Source organism: Oryctolagus cuniculus, chromosome 3 (assembly GCF_964237555.1).
Source record: "Oryctolagus cuniculus chromosome 3, mOryCun1.1, whole genome shotgun sequence".
In the NCBI taxonomy this organism is placed as follows: Eukaryota; Metazoa; Chordata; class Mammalia; order Lagomorpha; family Leporidae; genus Oryctolagus; species Oryctolagus cuniculus.
This window is the reverse complement of record NC_091434.1, coordinates 144888254-144912957: the sequence shown is the minus strand read 5'-3', so window position 1 is coordinate 144912957 and position 24704 is coordinate 144888254. Positions and strand designations below refer to the sequence as shown.

Sequence of the window (24704 nt, the reverse complement as noted above, 5' to 3'; positions counted from 1 at the left end):
TGGCCATTTGGGGAGTGAACCAGCAGCTGGAAGACCTCTATCTCTCTGTCTCTCCCTCTCTATGTCTATAACACTGCCTCTCAGGTAAATAAATAAATCTTAAAAAAAAAAAAAAAAAGAAAAGGAATGGAGAACTAGGAGGTTCATGGTGTTATTACAAAGGTGAGAGGAGAAAGAGGAGAGACTTGAGGTGGGGAAAATAATACAAGGTCAGTTTGAGTTTCAATTGCTAAAAAGACACATCTATGTTCAAGAATGAATTGATAATGCAAGCTTGGGACTCTGGAGAGAAATTGAAGTGGCGGTTGTTTTTTCAAACTAGAAATAGCATCACTGCTTTTTTTCTTTTTTTAAGGTTTTATTCATTCATTTGAGAGGCAGAGTTACAGAGGGAGGGAGAGAGAAGGATAATCCATCTGCTGGTTCACTCTCCAAATGGCACAAACAGCTGGAGCTGGCCTAATCCAAAGCCAGGAGTCAAGAGCTTCTTCTGGGTCTCCCATGCGGGTGCAGGGGCCCAAGCATTTGGGCCATATTCTACTTCTTTCCCAGGACATCAGCAAGGAGCTGGCCACAGCAGAGAACTGGACTGGAAGAGGAGCAGCAGCCAGAATAAAACCAGCACCCATATGGGATGCTGGCACCACAGGCGGAGCCTTAGCCTACTACGCCACAGTGCTGGTTCCTGTTTGTTCTCCTTTTATACTTGATCTTAGCCAAAAGGCCAAGAAGCAATATGTTGTTCTCCTTTTAAGGTAGAGTTCACTTTTCTAAAATAAAATCTTACTGAGAAACCTGGTATGTCAAACCCACAAAAGTAGAACGACTCTGTTGTAGTGAGAGAGGAGTGGAAAGGCATGAAGGGTAGTGAGTCCTTCAATTCCAGGTACCTGCATTCAGCAGCAGCCCATGTGGGGCTCCAAGGAGCTAACCTACACTAAAACCAATGTTGCAGCCAAGTTCTTGATTTCACAGTCGGGGTATCATTAAGAACAGGGCAAGTTCACTGCTATATTCAAGACCAAGAGTTAATTATAGCCAACCCAGGAATGTACTTCAGAACAACTTTTCTCACTCAAGGGCATCTTCCAGGGCAGTAAACTCAAGGGCCATGAATAGTCTGGTTCCCAAAGTTGAGATCTTTTGTGAAATCGTCCCTGAATATCTGGAGAAATCTGTGGTTTCACTGAGTCCTGCTTCATTTCTCCCCTGACAATCATGTTTGTGCTCCTTTGTAGCAGTGTGTGGCAGGGCCATGGTTCCTTTAATAGTGTGAATGCCTTGGAGATTAGACAGCAAGCAGGCCTTGTGCATCACACATTACCTGATATGAGCTCTGTTAACCTGGTCAACAATGTTTTAAATTTTTGAAGGCTTGGAGTTGTCACGGAAAAGCACTTTTGACAGCTTTTCCTGAAAAGGGATGTTATTTTCAATAATCGCTTTCACATCTTAAGTAACTCAGAGTTTGATAAATAATTACCCAGAAGGAATATGAAGAATTACCAAGCCAAGAGACTCAAATCAACAACCCAATTTTGCCTTAGGGGATGTTTCACCTTGAAATATATGACTTGCTAAGTTATTTACCAAAAAGTAAAATACCTGCATATTCTGGATAGCAAATAGTGAGAGGGCTCTTTTTAATTTTTTCTTCAAAGAGGTCCTTCTTGTTTAGAAAAAGTATGATGGACGTGTCTGTAAACCATTTGTTGTTACATATGCTGTCGAACAATTTCATGCTTTCATGCATTCGATTCTGTAATAGAAAATGAAGTCACATCATCACTAATAGCAAAGATTTAGAGGACTATTTAAAAAATAACAAATATAATACAAGCTTATTCAGATGAATAATAGGTCATGGACCACAAAAATACATTTCTGCCATTTTAAGACAAGTATACTTTGAAACCCAATGAGCCCACCACATTAAATATTAGCAAAGGAGACTTCTAGTTCCAGTTTCCTGCTCTTAAAGGACCTGTGCTGAAAAGGAAACCAAGGAGCGTGGGCATCTGATACTGTGGTTAAGATGATGCTTTGGATACTACCATCCCATACCATGGGGCCTGGTTTGAAGCCCGGCTCCTCTGCCTACAACCCAGCTTCTGCTGTTGTATACTCTTAGAGGCAGCTGATGATGGGTCAAGTACTTGGGTCCCTACCACCAACATCGGAGACCTGGATTGAGCTTCAGGCACCTAGCTTTGGCCTAGCCCAGCCCTGGCTGTTGCATGCACTTTGAGAGTGATCCAATAAATAGAAGATGTGTCTCTCTCTCAAATAAAATAAAATAGGTTATTTTTGTTTGTTTGTTTCCCAAAACAAGAGCACTAAGGGGTAGGCATTTGGCCTAGCAGGAAAGACACACCCACATTCCATATTGGAGAGTCTGAGCTCAAGCCCCAGCACTGTTCCAATTCCAGCTTCCTGATAATGCACACCCTGGGAAGCAGGGGTGATGGTTCAAGCAGGTGGGTCCCTGCCTGCCATACGGCAATGTGGGATTGAGTTTTCAGCTCCAGTTTTACCCTGGACCAATCCTGGCTGTTACGAGCCTTTGAGGAACAAAGCAATGGATGAGAGCTTGCTGTGTCTCCCAAATAAAGAAACAGTATTTTTTACAGGGCACTGATATATTTAATAGCTTTTATATAAGAAAAACAAATGTGTAGTGTTGCATTTCACTTGACTGCACAGCCTGATTTTTAAAATATAAAACTCACATTTCTATCTATCCCTGTTCCCATTTTGTACTGAAGCTAATTAAAAACAATTGAGAATTTTAAAATTTATATTTAAAAAATTTTTCTGCATTGAAACACACAAGAAAATGACATGGCATCAGTATAGCATAACCTATGCGTAACAAAAATCACTACATGGGAGGAAGGGACACATGATGAAAAATGAGCCCTGGACGGCTATGGGCTGGCTTTATTTTCACTCGGGATGCAGACGGCAGATACAGGAAAGGCACAGTTGGCAGAGGGCAGGATGAAATGGACTCTCCATCGTCTCCTCTTTTTCAAGCCCCATCTGTGCTTCTTTACCAGATTTCTCTTGAATGATGCAAGCATAAAAGTCAGTGGAAAGTGACGGAACTTCAAATAATTCAGGCATGCATCAAGAATTTCTCAGAAAAACTTCTGGAAACACATCCCTCTCACTGCGTTTCATGCCCCACCCCAGAGAGTGGCTCTACTTGCCATCTCTTCGTCTTCAGCCAGGACCAGGTCATAGTCACTCAGTGCCACACAGAAGATGATGGCAGTCACTCCCTCGAAGCAGTGGATCCACTTCTTCCGTTCGGACCTCTGTCCTCCCACATCAAACATTCTGGAAGGGGAAACACAAGGAGCTGACGTGAATCACACATTCTGAAGGCCCAAGGAGCTCAGAGAGACCACAACAGAAGCTCCAAATAGTTAAATGGGAAGAAAGAAAAAAAAAAAAGGAGAAAGACTTTTTAGGAAGAAAACAATGTCACAGATTGGTTTTCTCAAGTGGGGAAATTTTTTGATTGAAGGGAGGATACCTCTAAACAAAACATCCTGGAAACACAAGACATTCATTAACATGAGAACATTAAAAGAACATGAAAGCATATGCAAATGAATGGACTGCACTGTGTGTAGACACAGAGGCATCACAAGAAGCCAGTGGGCATCGCAGACACCGAAGAGTGCACATTCAAAGTCAGGGAGCACTGCAGGCAGAGGAGGGGCTCCCCTCTTCCTATTATAAAACGCTTTCTCTCAGAGGACTTGGAGATAAAGGACAGCCCATTCCAGGTAAGAAAGTACAGGGCAACTAAATTACATCCACGTAGTGGCAAAGGGTTTTGTTACAAAAGGACAATTGTGGGGAGACTGCGTCGTGCCACAGTGGGTAAAGCCACCACTTGTGACACCAGCATCCCCATGAGAGCTCCAGTTTGAGTTCTGGCTGCTCCACTTCCCATCCAGCTCCCTGTGTCTGGGAAAGCAGAAGATGGCCCACGTATCTAGAGTCCTGACATCCATGTGGGAGACCTGGATGGAATTCCAGGCTCCTGACTTCAGGGTGGCCCAGCCCTGGTCATTATGGCCATTTGGGGAGTGACCCAGTAGATGGAAGACCTCTCTCTCTCTCTCTCTCTCTCTTCCTCTCTCTCTCTCTCTCTCTCATTCTCTTGCTGTAACTCTGCCTTTCAAATGAAGAATTAAATCTTAAAAAACACAAAAAAGTAAACCCATGGTGCAGAAAAAAATGGCATATTTGAAATATAAAGAAGTAAATATAAATAGCCTAGCAACTGAGAATGAAAAATTCAGTTTTTGTACAATATACAATAGTAAATCATTCTGTTAGTGAATGATGTAATAACACAATCATACAATATAAAAACAATGGTTTTTTTTTTCCTACAAGAGTTTATAAAGATAAGCAAAAGTTAAAATCCACAAAGATTATATTATGCAACCTAGAAATAATCGCTTATGTAAGAGAAGCACTATGCAAACTGGTACATTTTTAAAGGCTCCATTTATCTAGATGGTGCACTAATTAAAACAGTCCCTATTTAATTCCCAGGCAAAAAAGAATTTTCCCTATGGAGCACTATTGGCCTACAAACTGAATCTAGGCACATCAACTACTACTGTTACCTTTCCCATCATTTAAGTGGCCTTTATTTTAGCTTTGCCAGTACATTCAAGTATGCTATATTATTCTACTGCATGATAAGTAAAAATGGATAGCATACATAAAGGACAGTCAGTAACACAGACCAAAGAAGAAGAAAAGAAAATAAATTGATTTTAACTGGAAACCATTTATTAAATTGCTTAGGAACAAAACTTGGGGGAAAAAGTAACTTTACCAAAAAAAAAAAAAAAAAACCATATCTTAATCTTAGGAAACTTTTCCAACCAAATGTCATCTACTCTCTGTCTAGCCAATACAAAATAACAATCCCACCTGATCACTTGACATTTTCTCTGTGATGGTTGATTTTGTGTTGTCTTGGCTGGCTGACCACACCATTATTTAATCTCCAGGTACTGCCATGAAGGTATTTCATGAATGTGATTAACATTACAATAAGGGGTTAGCACTGTGGCGTGGTGGTTAGGGCTACAGCCTGCAGTGCCGGCATCCCAGATGGGCTCTGGTTTGAGACCTGGCTGCTCCACTTCTGATCCAGCTCTCTGCTATGGCCTGGGAAAGCAGTAGAAGATGGCCTAAGTCCTTGGGCCCCTACACCTACGTGGGAGACCTGGAAGAACCTCCTGGCTTCGGATTGGCACAGCTCCGGCCATTGTGGCCAACTGGGGAGTGAACCAGCGGATGGAAGACCTCTTTCTCTCTCTCTGCCTTTCCTCTCTCTCTGTGTAACTCTTTCAAGTAAATAAATAAATCTTTTAAAAAAATCTATAATAAGCCTACTTTAAGTCATGAGTTGGTCCTCAGTACCCGTGGATAGGCCACATGCCATCAGCTGAAGGGCCTTAAGAGCAAAACCTAAGGTTTCCACGGCAGAAACAAAATTCTTTCTAGCCCTGTAAAAGCACTCGTGTGTAAGGTGCCCAGCCTATCCTACAAACTAGGGCTTCCACAGTTACATGAGCCAATTCCTTGAAACAATCATAATTGACCAGTTCTGTTTCTCTGGAGAATGCAGAAAAACAAATGTGAGAGCCAAGAGAGAGGTGCTACTTTAACATATGCCTAAAAATGTGAAAGTGGCTTTGCAACTGGGTCATGGACAATAGCTGGAAGAATACTGAAGTACCTGGCAATTATTCTAAAGAGACAGTTGGTAGAACTGTGGACATTACAGGACATTCTGCTAAGAGCTCAGAAGGAAGAAGAGAGAAGAGAAGAAAAGCTACTGTCTTGGAGCACACAAGTATCATCACCAACAGTGTTGGGAGGTACGTGAATGTTACAGGTACTTTTAATGAGGTCTCAGATGTGAAAAACAAGTTGTTGCACCCTACAGAAAAGACAATCCTTGTTATAAAATGGCAAACAGCTGGCTGACTTGTGTTCTAGTATGGGGTGGAAGGGAGAATTTGTAAGTAATGAATTGGGTTGTGTGCATCTCATTGTAACTTTTTGTCTCATTTAACTTCTGAGAATAATTTCACTTATTGTTTGTATGATGGGTATTAAGTTCAAAATGAAGGAATTGTATATTATTATAATTTAAGAATTCATATTATCAGCTGTGACTTGGCATTTATGAGTAGGTTTTTTTTTCCAAAGAAAGCTTTTACTTAAGGAATACAAACTTCATGCATTTCATAAGTACAACTGTAGGAATATAGTGATTCTTCCCACCACACCCACCCTTCCACCCACATTCCCACCCCTCTTTTTCCTCCCTCTCCCATTCCCAGTCCCATTCTCCACTAAGATACATTTTCAGTTAACTTTATACACAGAAGACCAACTCTATACTAAAAGAGTTCAACAATTTTCATGAAAAAAAAAAAAAACTGTTTATGGGTAGTTTCTGTTTGGATTATTTAGTTTTAGTTAAAGAATCACAGTTTAACTTTACTGTTGCTGGATACAGAGATAAAACATTCTTTCTGATATGAAATTATTATAATACAGGAGAAAATTCCTTCTCTATAGTAGTATAATGCGAACACCATATGCAGTGCATGAGTTTAACATTCAGATATGGCTACCCGGCTTTGTACTAGTTGGTCTTGATCACAGTGGTGACAGATAACAGTCTAAGTTAGCATACCTTAGGATGTCCCTCACGGTCTACTGTAGCCTCTAAAATACCTTAGGGAAACTCACATTCATTCCTAATGGCGCTCATCAAAAGTGCCAGCTTTTCATATGAAGGAGAACATTCTATATTTTTGTTTATTAAAAAAAGGTTTGAAATTTTAAATACCAGTTGAAGTATGGAGGTGTTTCTAAGTCATATCTGGAAGAATAAGTGATGCTCTGTGCTTTATCTGCCTTGTCATTGAAAATGAAAGCAGCGATACCAATCGGTGTTTCTGCTAGTTATCTGAAGTTGCAGAGAAATCAATGCAAGGTTGGAACCACGCATTGGCAATGACAGTAATTTAGCAGAATTCAAATCCAAAATAAGAGAAAGTTTATCTGAAGTTGCAGAGAAATCTGTTTATCTTTAGTTTAGGAAATCAGAACAGTAACTACACCAGAGGCTTATAAAATTTGGCCTCACCCAGGAACCCAAACTGAACAAGATTAATGAACTTCCTGAAGCATCATGTTGAAAGTCGATGGAATCTCAGTATTTGCTTGATGGCAAAACTACAACTGTGAAAAGACAAGGATGGAAGTGAAAAGTAGGGTTTAGAGGCCGGTGCTATGGCATAGCAGGTAAAGCTGCTGCCAGGGCCAGCATCCCATATGGGTGCACGTTCAAGCTCCGGCTGCTCCACTTCCAATTCAGCTCTCTGTTACAGCCTGGGAAAGCAGTGAAAGATGGCCTGTCTGAAATCAGGAGTCTGGATCTCCATCCAGGTCTCCCACACGGGTGCAGAGGCCCAAGGACTTGGGCCATCTTCCACTGCTTTCCCAGGCCATAGCAGAAAGCTGGATTGGAAGTAGAGCAGCTGGGACTTGAACCGGCACCACATGGGATGCCAACACTGCAGGCAGCAGCTTTACCTGCCAACTGCTTGGGCCCGTGAACCCATGTGGGAGACCCAGAAGAAGCTCCTGGCTCCTGGATTCAGATTGGCACAGCTCCGGCCGTTGCAGCTGCTTGGGGAGTGAACCAGTGGATGGAAGACTTCTCTCTCTGCCTCTGCCTCTGTTTAACTCTGCCTTTCAAATAAAAAAATAAAAATAAATCTTAAAAAAAAAAAAGTATGGTCTGGAAGTAAATGTTCAAGAGTGCATCTAGCCATGATGAACTGTGAACTTTACAGTCAGACCGCCTGAAGTTCTGTATAATACTGATTTAACATTTGCACTGTCATTTTTCAGCACTTAGAATTCTCACCTTTATGGCATTTTAGAGGCAATAATTCACTTGAAGTTTCTTCAAGCAAGACTGTAGTAGTCTCTTTTGAAGGATCATAATGTGTTTGCCCAGCTATGTGATACAGGAACCTACATCCTCACTTGCTAACCTCAATTCCATGCATTTTCTTCTTTGACAATACTGGTTAGAGGTAAGCCCTTATCTGAGCATTACTCACCCTTTACATTTGCTTTGAGAACACGGTCTTTAAAAACAAAGCAAACAAAACACAAGAAACTAAGGTTCAGTAGGTTCATAAAAGAAATACATTTTAAAGCCTCATTGCAACAGTGAAGTTCCTTATAAGTAAAATCACTTTATAGTTTTAAGATAAACAAGGATCCCCAGGTCAGATACAGTATATTATATGTGAAATCAGAGTACTAAGTTTGGTTATTTAATATTCTAGAAGCAGTAATAAACAAAATAAAAGGAGGTAAATGATTTCAATAAACATAGTATTAGCAGAAAAAAAAGTTCACCAGGGCTTACAAGAGAATGAAAATGGAAAAAGAATTAAAAGCATTGCAATATTGTACCATGCATGAAAGCATGAAGAAAATATTGCCAGATACACCATTCATGACCACTACTCATATATTCACTTAAGATAGCAGGGCTGGGTTTAGTTTTGGAGGGATGGAGTGGGAATAGGGGAGAACAGTCATGGAAAATTTAAACTAAATTTTATTTCTCTGAAAAAAAATCCAATCATATGAATCATCGATAAATGAATGACAAACGGTAGTAACAGATGTATAATACTTAAAATGTGCATGGAAGCAATCAGAATTGCATCTATTTAACTGTAGGCTTTCTTGCTGAGATGAGCTAATAATTGTTTGCTTTTAATCTCTGACTAGGAACCTTTTTCCAAGATGTGTTTAGAAATTCTGCTTTATTATCATCACTGTTTCACAGCATTGGTGTCAACTGAAACAAAGTCTCATCCATAATTCACAGTGAAGCCTTACTTAAAAGGATTATCTCAAATCATAAAGCTTTTCATCAGAGTAAGAGAAAAGAGAAAATGATTTCAGCAGCAACATAGCATCCTCTACTTGCAAAGCAGAAGCAGATAAATTATTTTTCTTGACAAATAAGAATGATAACAGTTTTTTGTTTTGCTTTTAATCTTAATTTATAATATTTTTGGTACTGCAGGGATGCATCAGAGTATAAGCAATGGGTTATATATACAGTTTTGTGAAGTCTGAATTTCTACAGAGAAATTAAGAACCTGCACTAAACATAATTGAAAAGATATATCAGAAACAAAAAAAGAATGATCTGATTCCTCATGCTATTAAAAATGAAATCTTAGAAAAACATAGGAAAGCATGAACATTTTTATAAAGAATAAAAGAGACCCTCAGTGCCTTTTCTAAAACGATATTCTGTAGTGCCAACTAGGGTGTGCTCAGCTGGAGCCACCTTACAAAGTTCTGCAGGTGCAAGAAGGCTTTTGATGCCTTCCCATGCACAACTGCAAATGTAACCTTGCTTAAAATCAATCCCAATCTTGCACAGTTAGAAATTTTTAAAATACCTATTTAAAAAAAAGCTTTAAAACTGACTGTCAAGGAACAATTTACTATTTTATTTCTTTTAGTATATTTTTATTCTACTTAATACCATTGGTTGAACTCTAATTAACACACAATTATTCTTAGACATTTGAATTTAACTGAAAAGTGATCCCTGTTAAATATAAGAGTGGGAATAAGAGAGGGAAGAGATGTACAGTTCTGCACATGCTCAATCGGACTTACCCCAAATGGTAGAGTTAGAAATGTGCCAAGGGATTCCAATTCAATCCCTTCAAGGTGTACCAATGCCATCTTACTAGTCAAAGTGATTAATTTCAGTTCACAATTGACCATAATGATAGATCTAAGAGTCAAAGGGATCACATAAACAAGACTAGTCTCTGCTAATACTAACTTATAGGATTAAAAAGGAGAGAACCATCCAACATGGGAAGCGGGATACACAGCAGACTCATACAAGGGCAGATGTCCTAAACAGCACTCTGGCCTCAGAATCAGCCCTTAAGGCATTTGGATCTGGCTAAAAAGCCCATGAGAGTATTTTAGGCATGGAAAGCCAAGACACTCTGGCAAAAAAAACAAACAAACAAACAAACAAACAAAAACAAAAACAAACAAAAAAAACAACACAAAACCAAACCTAACTGAAAGATCTCTGTGAGTGAGATCCCAGTGGAAAGAACGGGCCATCAAAGAGGGAGGTACCTTTCTCTGAAGGGAGGAGAGAACTTCCACTTTGACTATGGCCTTGTCAAAATAAGATCAGAGTTGGTGAACTCAAGAGGCTTCCATAGCCTTGGAAGCTCATGACAAAAGCCTTGGGTGATTACTGACGTCATAAATAAGAGTGTCAATTGTTAAATCAACAACAGGAGTCACTGTACACTTATTCCCCATGTAGGATCTCTGTCCTTAATGTGTTGTACTATGTGAATTAAATGTAAAATTACTACTAAAGCAATACTCTACATTTTGTGTTTCTGTAAGGGTGCAAACTGTTGAAATCTTTACTGAGTAAATACTAAGTAGATCTTCTGTATATAAACATAATTGAAAATGGATCTTTATGGAGAATGGAATGGGAGAGGGAGTGGGAGATGGGATGGTTTTGGGTGGGAGGGAAGTTATGGGGGGAAAAAGCAACTATAATCCAAAAGTTTACTTTGGAAATTTATATTTATTAAATAAAAGTTAAAAAAAAACTGCAATATTTAATTCTAGCATTTCTCTTTTATATTTTTATTTCCAAGAATCTTTATACGGCTTAGGTACTGTGTGGGTTTTAAAGTAGGGTAAAGAGCCTGTTTACCTGAAGCAGGGGCTGCCTCTTAGTAGGGCCTCAGGATCATTCAAGGGCTTTGTGACCAGGGTACTTTCTGCTGGATGCTGGACCAGCATTTAGAAAAAATGGCATTTATGTTATGAATGAATTTATGTTATGAGAAGTTACTGGTTTTTAAAAACACAATTTCCACAGGCCCCTTTACTTAGTTTCAACGAGCAGAAACAATAATGCTAAGGATGGGTGTGAGTTGGAAGAACACTTGTAAAGTGCTTTTAACCTGCATCTTTTAAGATCATGTCACACCACAACGGTCTGGGATTTCTATGGAGACACTGAAGTTTTGTTCTGGAAGAAAGTCCTGAAATGTTAATTATCTTCTTTATGTATACTATTGTCTCTATTTTAAAGATTTATTTATTTGAAAGGCAGAGTTATAGACAGGGAGAGCCAGGGAGAGAGATATCCGTCCACTGGATTGCTCCCCAAATCCCAAGTGGAACCCAGGTGCCTGAAACTCCATTCAGGTCTCCCATGTGGGTGACTGGCCCAAGCACTTAGGCCATCTTCTGCTGCTTTCCCAGGTGTATCAGCAGAGAGCTGCATCAGAAGTGGAGCAGCTGGGACTTGAACCAGTGCTCATATGGTATGCCGGCACAGCAGATGGCAACTTAACTTGCTGTACCACAACACAAGTCCCAACTGCTATGTCTTTATATGAAATATAGAACCTCTTTTTGCATCATTTTGTTGTTGCTAACTAGAGTTAACTGGTCAACAGATGGATAACAATGCATACTGAATGGCAATTTTGATTGGTAAAAACTGTTATCAAATAAGTAGAGCATTTAGCAGAAGAAAAGTCAGGCTACCTAAACCTAGATGCAGTTGACCTGAAAGGGAAAAATGGATTAAACTAAATTGACTGCAAGGGTTGTATAGATAATACAAGAATCTGGAAATAAAATATTTGTGTCTAATCCAACAGTTTTCCTTACACCTTGAAAATTGCCACTTCTTTCTATATGCAGTTCTGGAAATTTGCATGAAATAAAATCTTCAGCCTGCTTCATTCATTACAAAATGAGGAGACTGGACAAAATGAACTCCAAGACCACTCCCATGTTGGAAAGATACAACTCAGTACTTCTCTGCTTAGACCTCGGTAAGTCCTTAGTAAGAACACTTAAAATTAAACAAACACTTTGCAACATCAAACAGTGCAACCATAAGTTTGTTTTCAGTAAAATTTTTCATGAAAAAGTTTTAAAAGGCACCCTTCTTTTTAAACATTTCCAAAAACAAGCATATATTCTATCAATAAAACTCTCCTTTTTACCTAAAGATGAACAGCAATGCCTCCAAAATATACTACAGTGTATTAGAGTAGTATTTTCTATCTAGAAATAGAAGCCGAAAACTACGTTTACTGGCATCATTGCAAAAAACTATAGACCAAGGGAATTTGCTAGGCTATTTTTCTTAAATAACAATATTCTTCCTAAAGATGCTTCTGTTTTGTCTTCTTTCACCACAAAATTCTTTGTTCAATCATCTGAGTTTTCTGACTGTAACTGCTATGTTACAAAAATCTACCATCATACCTTTTATTTCCAAAACAACTTTATATTTCTAAATTTATAAATCATATTTTGATTCTACTCACTTAAAATGAAGATCTTTGAAAGTAAAATGGGTTTCAACAATTCCTGTAGTTTTCACTCTAGTTCTGAGAACGTCTTGCTGAGTTGGGATATAATTGGGTTGTGCTATTCTGTCCAAGTCATTCAAATAGCTGAAAAAACAAACAGCAAAACAACATGCTAACAGTAAATACAGCCAATAAAGATCATCTAATAGGGAGAGAAAAACACAGGCAATACTCTGCAGTCACTGGGAGGTTTAAAATTTCTATGTAATGAGGTAAAACAACCAATTTAAGCTTAGAGCTTACGTAACTCCCACTGAAATGAAAATATTTATACTTCTCTGGCCACAAAGGTCTTTCACTATTTTTAAAAACTATACTTAAAGACAGTGACTAGCAATCAAAGGAAAGACGACAATTTTTTTTTTTTTTAATGCAGGACTGCAACCATGAATCTCTTTCTTAAAATCCATTACACTTTCTGGATATAACTCTGGACTGACGTTTCAGATGTTTTTGTAGAAAGTGTCAAAGTCTTTTTGGAGAAAGCACTGAGGAAACCTGTGACCCCAGCCTGGATGAGATGCTGTCTCTTTTCTACCTGCTGTTACACCCAGGGAAATACGAGGCACGCTTCCTTATCCGGTAGTTTTACTGCTAAGTATCGATACTGTACCTCTTAGTTTGAGTCACTCATAAGTTTTCTTGTCAGGGATACAAAGCATGTTAAGACAGACAAATGTAGTAGATGGGGCAGGCACTTGGTGTAGCAGTTAAGATGCTTGCTGTAACACCAACATCCCTTATCAGAGTCTCCACTGCTGACTGCAGCTTCCTGGTTGGTGAAACCCTGGGAGGCAGTGCGTGATGACTCAAGTGGCTGGACCCCTGCCACCCATGTGAGGGACCTGCACTTTGCTTCTGACTCCACATTCTGCCCACGTGCAGCTCAGACCTTTGTGGGTATTGTGGAGACAGGATCTCTGTCTCTCTGTCTCTGTCTCTCTCTCAAGTGAATACAGTTTTAAAAAATGATTAAATGTAGTGGATCACACCATGCAATCTAAGACAGTAAATTTCTTAGTGTCAAATTAAATGGTGCAGTTACTAATTCATAGGAAGTCAGGAAAGAAGAGAGTAGTGGAACATAAGATAGAAGGTCATTTCCATCAGGAAAGGCTGCAATCAGAATGGAGAGAGGAACAGTCGTGTTTTTTTGGAGGGTAAGGCCACTACTAGGCTATGCGTAACCTTAAACTAGAAGTCAGGAATTAGTCCCAGGGTAAGCCGAGTGAGGAGCATCACTCCAAGCAACATAAGGCCAGGTACAGAGGGACACCAACTATGGCAGCTTTAAATTGGCAGTACCCTGAGAAACCGTTGATTAGCCATTTGGAATGTGGCCTTATGAAAAGAAAGGAGCTTGCTCAATATTTGATTTATCAGAGATATGGTTGGAATACTGTATAAACACTTTAGTAGTAACAAAAGCATTCTAGACAATCAGATATATATATATGTATATGTATATGTGGCATCGATATTTGAACACAGAGACAACAGCTTGAGTTGCTGCATATACAGAAGAGAATTCTATCATCACATTGACTGATGACAGTCCCCCAGTATAGTCTCTGATTTGTTTTTTTTAATAAGATTTATTTATTTTGAAAGACATGAAGTTACAGAGAAAGATCTTCCATCAGTTAGCTCACTCCCAGGATGGTCATAATGGCCAAGGCTAGGCCAGGCCAAAGCCAGGAATCAGGAGCCAGGAGCTTCATCTGTGTCTCCCATGTGGGTGCAGGGTCCCAAACACTTGGGCCATCTTCTGCTGCTTTTCCAGGGCTATTAGCAGGGAGCTGGATGGGAAGTGGAGCAGCCAGAAGACAAAACATATGCGATACTGGTGTCAGAGGCGGCAGCTTTACCACTACACCCAGTCTCTGCTTCGATTCTGTATACATATAGGGACTTCAGAAACTTTGTGGAAAATGTAATTCCAAGACAACTTTATTTGGCATAATAAAACTTTTGAAATCTATCCATCATTTTTTCATCATGTATACTTCCCAGGAACTTTCTGAAGACCCCTTTTATAATGTTGTACTTTACTGTTAAGAAAATATGATTTGATAAACAAAAGAAGCCATGGCAAGATTTCACTAAAATAGTGAGGTGTTATTTAAAATGTACTCTAGTCACTCACATATTTTTTTACATAAAAGCTCTATGGTCTCTAAAAATAATGCACATTTATATTTCAACAAGGCAAAAAAAAGAACAAGTAGTATTTTGAGAAAGTCTAAATCGTCAGACAGGCCTGAGGGGGTGAGGATGCATCTCTCCACCTCCAGGCAAGATATCCTTTAACCACCAGGGAGAAAAAGGCTTCCACAACTTCCTTTGTTCTTGAAAATTGGCTCCATTACTGCCATTTTAAAGTCAGAAGTGCTAGGCATGATATAAGAGGGAACCAAAGCAACAGGTTTCTCACTGTATGTACTAGCAGCTTGCAAAGGAGAAGGGTCTTAGCCAAGAGACTGAGGGGGTCTGGCAGTCCCCCCATTTGACAAGGAAGGGGTCTTTAATCTATTTTTTTTCTGTTTTGACAGGCAGAGTGGATAGTGAGAGAGAGAGACAGGGAGAAAGGTATTCCTTTTGCCGTTGGTTCACCCTCCAATGGCCGCCGCGGCCAGCGCACCGCGCTGATCCGATGGCAGGAGCCAGGTGCTTCTCCTGGTCTCCCATGCGGGTGCAGGGCCCAAGGACTTGGGCCATCCTCCACTGCACTCCCGGGCCACAGCAGAGAGCTGGCCTGGAAGAGGGGCAACCGGGACAGAATCCGGCGCCCCAACCGGGACTAGAACCTGGGGTGCCGGGTTCTGAAGTGCCAGCGCCGCAGGGAGGATTAGCCTATGGAGCCGCAGCGCTGGCCAGGAGTCTTTAATCTATCATCCCCTAGTAGCACTCCTTAATTTTTGAAGTAGCTCATTTTGCTGGATGCAACAGAGCATTGTCTCGCTAAAACAGTGATTTCCGTTTCAATCTTATTGCAGGTGCTGGTGGTGGCAAAGCAAACACTATGTATGGTTGACAGGAGAGTTCTGTTCTCCCTCTAGGTGATTTTTCCAATTTGTCTTCTAAGGTCTGTGAAGTCTAGTTTATTAATTCATCCATTATTAAACAAGATAATATCAAATTGACAACGGTGTGCCAGGGTGTATGTAAAAACAGACACTGGATCTACAGTGTATTGGCAGGGCAGAAAATAATCAAATAGTCACAATGTAAATATAAGTCAAATAAATTGAAAACTAATGTAAACCTGAAGCAAAAGAAAATGGCATTATGAGTTCTTAAAACTCGGAAAAAAAACTTCCTAAAACATGGAAGCAAGGACCTGCCCAGGGGGCCAACATGCATTTCATGTGGAAGGGAGATACCACTTGCAGAGATGATTACAGAAGCAATAAGATAAGTCACATATACATATAGAAACCACATATGTAATTCATATGTTAGAATATTTAACATATAGGTTAAGGAAATCAGAGTAAAGACTGCTAAGGGTGATGTAGTGGTTTTATATTATTTATCTGCTCACACCTGGTATGTGCTCTGACATAAAATAATGAGGTCCTCAGGAGCTGTACCCTATTTGTTTGCTTTTCACCGTGGCAAAGTGCATGCATCGACCTAAACCTATCAATACCTGTCATCTTCTGTCTAATCCTGGTTTATGTCCCTAGAAGTTGATAGAACACAGAACGACCTGGGGCAGTAGAGTGAATGCACAACACGCATCCTAAAGACTGAGGAACACTGGACACACCACAGCTGATATTACTGACTCTGTATGTGTGTGTGTGTGTGTGTGTGTGTGTGTGTGCGCGCAGTCAACCAGGGAAGCCACCACTTGTGGTTTTTTGTTTTTTTTTTTTTTAATTCTCTATAGATCAACAAACAGAAAGCTTCCTAATTAGGTTTTATCACAACTTGCTCTGCTAATTTTCTGGGGCCACCACCTGGATTATCTGGGCAGGTTTTCTCTTCCCAAAAAACGGTAGTTAAATGTCTGCAAACAGTGCACAGGGCAAACACAACTGAAAATTTCCAAATGTGCAGCTACTTTCCTTAGTGAGGAATTATCTTGTGACCACCAGGCACCTCTTTAAAGTATTCCTGCTTAAGCTTTCTGTCACAGACAAGCAGCTTTTCGCAGGCACCATGAATGTCATGAAAACACCCTAAATCAGTTAACCCCTATCTGGCTAGCTCCAAGTAAACTAGAGATACACCCAAATTCCAAGTGAATTTTGGGAAGTTCTAATTACCTTCCTGGAAATATACTGGGAACAGTCCCGTTCTGCATGTTTCCAATAGAGTTACGTAAGTACCAATCTCTGGAGACACCACTGCACACGCAGGCAGCAACTGCACTGCTGGCTACAAATACACACCAAAGAGGCAGAGACAGTTCTCAAATATTGTCATGCTGCATATCCTAAGTTGCATAAGAATGTGTCAGCCAATTCTGCAGTAAAACTGCCTTGGAGGTAAATTTGATTTGCAAGTAATTATTCATGATTGTTGAGCTCTGAAGTTATGATTACTTACTACGCTGCCGAGTCATTAAGCTGGTACTCGCGGGATCTGTTGAAACAGGCTTGCACACCGCTATCCTTCCACAATCTCTTTATCACTCCGGCGAGTTCTGCAGTCATAAAGCCTTCCTCAGCAGCTCCAGCAAGCACAAAGAGTTGGCGGGCATCATCCTGCACATCCAAAGGCCATTGTTTTAGAGGGTAAAAAGGGAGGCATTAGAGACATAAAGGAGCACGGGGAGCACTATAGATAAAAACTATACAACAGTGACCTTCCTTTATGCTTTTTTTCACAGAAAGGTTCTAACTTTTTTTTCCCTCCAAAGTACCAATTAAAAAAAGAAAAAACTGACTTAACCAAAACAATGTAATCACAAATCCTAAGTCTCTGTTCTGTGGCATTAGTGATACCTCTCAAGGCATCAAGAAGTGGGAAGAATGACTAAAATGACACTTCATGAAGGGGATGTCAGCCAATTGCCCAATGACTCTTGTGAACTGAAAATGATCATTTTTTGGGAAAAAGACAAAAGAACTTGTGTGTCTTATTCCTCCCTTTCAAAATGGTTCTAATAAGAAACTGATAACACTTTTAGAAATTACTTTAGAATATACTTTATACGTGCAATGTAAGCACAGAGAAAGGAGAAATAAATGTGGAGGAAGAAGGATTACTTTCACAGAATGAGATTTCTGGGATACCACAGAGTATGTATTTAATATCAGTGGGGTGGCAGTTGAGAGATGTTTGTTAATCCACACACAGAAAAAAAAAAAATCAGATCTGGAGTAGAAATATTCATGATGTAAACAAAAAGACATCATGTAAAAATTTCCAAGTGAAAGTCTACTGGGTAAAAAGTTTGGAGGCTAATTTATTTTCTATTTTTTTAAAAAATGTAGTCAATTGAGAGGTGTACTTGTACGTGCATGTGCACACACACACACACACACACACACCCCTCCCACCTGCTAGTTCACTCCTCAAATGCCCACTATATCCAAGGCTGGCAGAGACTGAAGCAGGAACTCAATGCAGGTTTCCCACATACATGGTAGGAATCCAATTACTTGACCCAACACCGTTGCCTTCCAGGGTTTGCATTAGCAGGAAGGTGGAGTCAGGAACTGGAGCTGTTGAACCCAAACACTCAGGTATGAGATGCCAGGAGTCTTAACTATGAGGCTGAATGCCAGCCCCACAGCTACTAATATTTATAGCTATTCAGAACAACAAGTGACAACCCCTCTAGATCAGCATTGTCCAAAAGAAATACAGTATGAGCCACTAACATACTCTAAATTTTCTAATAGTTGCATTACAAAAAGCAAAATAGACAAAATAAACACAGAAACCTATACATAAAGATATCATTTCCACATATAACCAATATAAAATGAGATACAACATGACATTTATAATACCTATTAAGTCTCTGAAATCTGGTATGTACTATATACATACAACACATCACATCTCAATTCAGATTAGATGTAAATATATTCAATAGCCACTTGGAAAGCAGCCACCATTCCTTAATTTCCAAGTAATAGCACAGTTAATTAAAAAAAAAAAAAAGACACAGAGAAAGGGAGAGAGGTGTAGGAGGGAGGGAGAAATGTGAAGCAGCTCCCTTCATCCATTCCAAGAGATTCTTCAGAGCCCAAGACACACAACTGTGTGTGTTAACCAGGTGGACAACCCAAGGGCCATTCTTCTGAAGCACTGTGGCAGATGCCTATTCAGTGATGGAAAGGCACTGTGGTCACATGGACAGAGGAGAGCTTTTGGTGACATGGGCCAGTAGGCTGTACTAGCTGACAATATAAATTCAACCTCTTGCCAATACATCAGACATTTTCTTTCCAGTGGGAATTCATCATGAAAAATAATTAAATCTCTCAGCATGGGAAGATATTATTCAAACATGTGTTTCCCTTTTTAGTAAATCACAAGAGAAATACAAGCAAGAAAGGAACATGTGGACCATCTCCTCAGTCAACCCTCAGAATAGGGTTTTGAGTCACCTTTAACACCATTAACAGTTCTAGTAAACAGTTATCCAGTAGTCCAGATAACCATACATGAGAGATTTCTACATTTGACCATTTTTATGCATTAAACTATATCAAGCATAATTTCTCTACTTGTCACTTTGGCAGGTTTTTAAATGAGCTTTAATAAAAGTTTCTTGGAGCTTTAGAAACTGTATTTATAAAGTGCACTTTCTCTGAGGCATTCAAAAATGACTTTTTTTTTTAAGGTTCCATATGTAAGGAGATCATGCAATATTTTTCTATGTCCTCATGCAGTATTTTCTTTCTATGTTTGCTTATAACACTTTGCATATGTCCTCTAGGTTAAAAACAAAAGCAGGTCAAATACACACACACACACAGAATAAAACAGTGGTGCCCAGAGTCAGGGAAGGAGAGGAAGTGGGGCATATGCGTCATAGGACCTGAGGCTTGCATCAGGTGTGCAGGATGAACAAGTTGAGAGACCACCATATGCAGTATGAAGACTATAGTTAAGAGCACTGTATTACAGTAAGGATTTCTGCTAAATAAGTAGATTTTCAGCTGCTCTGATTACCACACAGAAAGTACACTGTGAGATGATGGGTATGTTAACTTGCTTCACTATAGTTACCATTTTACGTTTTTATCTTGTAAAATGCTATAAGCCTTAAGTATACACAATAAAATTTTTTTTAAAGCCACTTTTTCACAAAATGTAAACTCGCCTCTTCTTGAGAAGCTAACTGGAATACACAATTCCACATCATACCCAGGCCACTCAGATGTCTACCTACAGCTTTCAGGTCATATGTCTGAACAGGAAGGCACTGCAGAAGTTATTTTACCTAATCATTTGTTTTACATAGTAAAAAACTCCAAGATACAAAGAGATTATGCAACAACAGTAAGTCAACAATTAGCACAGTAACTGTCTAAAACCAGACAAACTTCAAAACTGCACAATGACGGTTGTGATCTTCTTATCTTGTTATGGAATGGAGTTTCTGCAAAGATTTATGTAAAATAAAGTTACTTACGAGTATTTATGAGCATAAACATGAGAGTACCAAACAATGTGACATGTGGTAGAGAAAGGAGAGAGATTACTGAGGACAAGACTGGAACTCAGTCAGGAGGCCTACAGATGAATGATGCAGTTCACAGAAATTCTTCTGAGGCATCAAGAAAAGAAAATAAACGGAAAAAAAAAAGGAATTTTTTCTAGGCAATTATTTATTTGAGAATAGAAAGGAAAAATCCTTAGATATAACCTATTAAACTGTTTTCAAATTTCTAAGAATTAAACAAAAATGACTTAGAGGATGCAAACTCCAATTCACAGAATTGAGTGCTTCAGGAACTCAAAAAGGAGTCTGAGGCACTCATGTGGAAAGAGATATGCACAAGTCTTCTTCTCTGGTGCACTCATCTAGTGACAGCACACTTGATTTGAAGCTGTCACCCATTTTATGAGAATTCACGACCATCTGTCCAGGATGGGGAGAGAAGAATCTGAAGGATAATCATGGCTGATATCTCATAAATTACAGGGTAAGAAAGAGTAGCTTCCTGTTTAGACACAATGCAGAAAAAGGAGCATTCTTGGGGCAAAAGACACCAGATTTCAGTTGGATAACAGAAATTTTTCTGTCAAAGCAACCTAAAAAAACAAAAGAGGGGGTGTAGTTTTTAACCAAAGGCTAGTGGACTCACTACTGTGATAGAATAGACAGACTTTATGAATGATGGAACACGTCAAAAAGCCGATCTAAAATAGACACTAAGAAATATGGTAAAAGGAATATTAAAAACATGTTGATATCTTTGAATTTTGGGCCACAGGAATAACACAGGAATATCACGATAGAAGTATAAAGCCTTGCCGGCGCCACGGCTCACAAGGCTAATTCTCCACCTTGTGGCGCTAGCACACCCGGTTCTAGTCCCAGTCGGGGCGCCAGATTCTGTCCCGGTTGCCCCTCTTCCAGGCCAGCTCTCTGCTGTGGCCAGGGAGTGAAGTGGAGGATGGCCCAAGTGCTTGCGCCCTGCACCCCAGGGGAGGCCAGGATAAGTACCTGGCTCCTGCCATCACATCAGCGTGGTGTGCCGGCCGCAGCGGCCATTGGAGGGTGAACCAATGGCAAAGGAAGACCTTTCTCTCTGTCTCTCTCTCTCACTGTCCACTCTGCCTGTCAAAAAATAAATAAATAAATAAATAAATATTAAAAAAAAGAAGTATAAAGTCTTATTTCAGTGGTTTGGTTTACGTCATTATTAAAATTACCCCATGATCTTGACTATCCCACTCAGTAACTTCTCACGTATTTAATCTAGCACATCTTATCAAAGCTGGCACACCCTTAAGGAGATCCTAGGAAGGTGAGTGGGTTTATCACTTCATGACTCAGAGGCCCACCCTCAGACATGAAGGACTCTCTTTGATTAAGAGTTCACAAATACAAAACACATTTTCTCGTAAACTCAAATGTAATCAAAGCAGAAATGACTTCAGGCAAGAAGACAGGAAGTTGTTTTTCTCTTTTCCCATAGGATTGTGTAAAAGGGTGAAAGAGCCCAAAAATAAAATAATCTCAGTTAATTTTAACTAAATTGCAGAGAGCAGAATTTTTGACTAGATTGCTGTAAATTTAGAATGGAACATAGGCTTCCTTATGTCAAGAAGGGAAATTACTGATAAATGCATTGCAAAAATGTGACTTTTATGCATATTTATAAATTTAATAAATGTGCATGTAGGTATTTTCAAATTAATAAAATCAAGCAATAATGACAGGTATGTATGTGTTCTCTGTATGGACCATAGAACCTACTGTAGGCCGGCGCCACGGCACAATAGGCTAATCTCCGCCTGCGGCGCTGGCACACCAGGTTCTAGTCCTGGTTGGGGCGCTGGATTCTGTCCCGGTTGCTCCTCTTCCAATCCAGCTCTCTGCTGTGGCCCGGGAGTGCAGTGGAGGATGGCCCAAGTGCTTGGGCCCTGCACCCACATGGAGACCAGGAGGGGATACCTGGCTCCTGGCTTCGGATCGGTGTGGTGCGCCGGCCGCAGCGGCCATTGGGGGGTGAAACAATGGCAAAGGAAGACCTTTCTCTGTCTCTCTCTCTCACTGTCCACTGTGCCTGTCCAAAAAAAAAAAAAAAAAAAAAAAAAAAAGATAACCTACTGTAAAAACAGATACAGAAATGTATAATAATTGATGAGTGAATGGAAGAAGTAGAAATAAACTCTGCTAGAAGCACACATTACTTTTTTTTTTTAACAGGCAGAGTTAGACAGTGAGAGAGAGAGACAGAGAGAAAGGTCTTCCTTCTGTTGGTTCACCCCCCAAATGGCCGCTATGGCCAGTGCGCTGCACCGGTCCGAAGCCAGGAGCCAGGTGTCCCCTCCTGGTCTCCCATGTGGGTGTAGGGCCCAAGCACCTGGGCCATCCTCCACTGCCTTCTTGGGCCACAGCAGAGAGCTGGACTGGAATAGGAGCAACCAGGACAGAATCCGGCACCCAAACCAGGACTAGAACTGGAGTACTGGCGCCGCAGGCAAAGGAATAGCCTAGCGAGCCAAGGCGCCAGCCACACATTACGTTTCAAATAGTTAATATCATTTTACTACATATGCACATCTATCAATGTGTGTCAGAACCAAAAGAATTCAATATCATGCTTCCACATCTTGTTCTCAAACATAAACCAAGATACTACTTCGATAAATGATTCAAATATTCACTTGGAAAAAAAATCAAGTAAAAATATCCAAGAATAGTTTGAAAAAGAAGACCGGGAAAGTAGGGCTGAACTTATCAGATACTAAATGCATGGAATATGGTATGGTATGAACGAAGAGCAATAAGAGAAAAGACCCCAACCTTCAAAGACAGCAAAAGGGACACCGGAAAACAGTAAGAACAGATGAGATTATTCAAAAAGCACTGGTGGTAACAGCCATTTGAAAAGTAAAATGTCATGTAGATCCTGACTCCAGGCTTTCGAGATTAAAGAACACACACAGAAGTTAAGGTTAAAATGCTCTCCTGCAAAATTTTAAAAGTAGCACTAACATTTGGTAAATCTTTAATTGAGAGGATGTTCTAATAATAGAATAATAAAGGGGGTTTAAAATACATATATTGCCATAGGACTTAAAGGCAATGAACAAAATGTGTGGAATGCATTTGTGTTATTAGGCACAGGGTGAATATATATACACACAAATAAGCAGATATTCAAAACAGCAAGACTCCAACCGGAACCATGAATAAAGGGAACCAGCCACAAAGGCAGAAATGAAGGCATCATTAATAAAGAAACTGAAAACTGTGCCACAACATGCATAGTTGAAAATTCAATTGAAATTCAGTGAAGATTTGCTATTACAAGTTAGCAATTTTGTATTAATGTAAGAATCCTAAATGTTGGCTGCCCAAAGTGCTAAGAGAAGGCACTCTCATAAATTGCTGCTAGCCAGGTAAGCAATGCAACCGTTCTCAAAAGCAATCTGGCCAATCTGGCAGACAGATGTGGAAGAACAAATAATGAAAACAAATTACCAAAGCATTGGAAAAGAAAAGTGACCCTTGTGCAGGGAGCAGGAGAGGATGTTAGTCCATCCAGGCAAGGTTTCCTGTTCTTCAGAGCACAAGGTACTCTAAGTAAGCGCTTTTCAAGCTCTGTGTGATGAAGGACGAGTCTTTTGTTTTATTCTTATTTGCTTCCAGTTTATTTCTGAACTAATAGCAGTAAAAAACTAAAACTGAACAGCACATAAAACAAATTCATATTTATAAATGATCAGCGATAACCTGAAGTACCCTGTTAATTGCTATAAACCTGCCTAAAGGCAATACCCTAAATTTCCATCCTCATCTGCACACATTCTTGTTTGTGGACCTGCCCTGGTCCAGGGGTCTCGTTTCAGCAGCACTGTTCTAAGTTTCCAGTACTTAAGACATGCTGATAGAGGCCCCTAGGTGATGCTTCCCTAACTTCACTGTTTCCAAGTAGGAAACAGATTCCAAATTATCAATGTATTACCATCTATGGGGGGACTACCTTCATTCTGAGAAACTTTTAAAGAGAATAAGCATAAAATAGGGTTGTTCTAGGTCAGCCTTAAAAGGAATCCCATTTCCCTCTATCAAGTGTCTAAGCTGCTTTGCAAGCCTGCTGACTGCCAAACTTGCAGCAAATCACAGTATAACAGTCACTTTCTCAGCATTTTATACCTTGGAACCAATTCTCCTCAAATCAACCTACATATAAAGATATATTCCCAATTGAAATATCAACAGGCCTGTTTTTGCCTGCTTTGTTTCAACAAACTTGAGGGAAATAAGTTGATTTTCAAGTTCACCTGGAAGAAAAATTCATGACAGCCTTGATATATTAAGATAGGGTGAACTTAACCTAACAGATACAAATTAATACTGTGAAGCTATAGAAATTAACATGATTCTGACAAGAACAATAATAATATAAATAACAATAGCAGCAGCATTTTACTGGGCACTTATGACCAAAGCATTTAGCAAATGTTAGATATTCATTCTGTCATTATTACTCACAATCC

The 24704-nt window shown here is 39.7% G+C and overlaps 1 protein-coding gene across 1 annotated transcript in view; it reads right to left on the bottom strand.

The window, feature by feature from the left end:
- Nucleotides 1-24704, bottom strand: part of GNAI1 (G protein subunit alpha i1) — a 111129-nt gene that overhangs the window by 10400 nt on the left and 76025 nt on the right. Inside the window, exons 4-7 of the mRNA XM_002712018.5 lie at nt 17112-17269; nt 12510-12638; nt 3213-3342; nt 1606-1759 (exon numbers count right to left, since the gene is read on the bottom strand). Coding sequence (XP_002712064.1) covers nt 1606-1759; nt 3213-3342; nt 12510-12638; nt 17112-17269 — 571 coding nt within the window. The remainder of the gene's footprint in view (nt 1-1605; nt 1760-3212; nt 3343-12509; nt 12639-17111; nt 17270-24704) is intronic.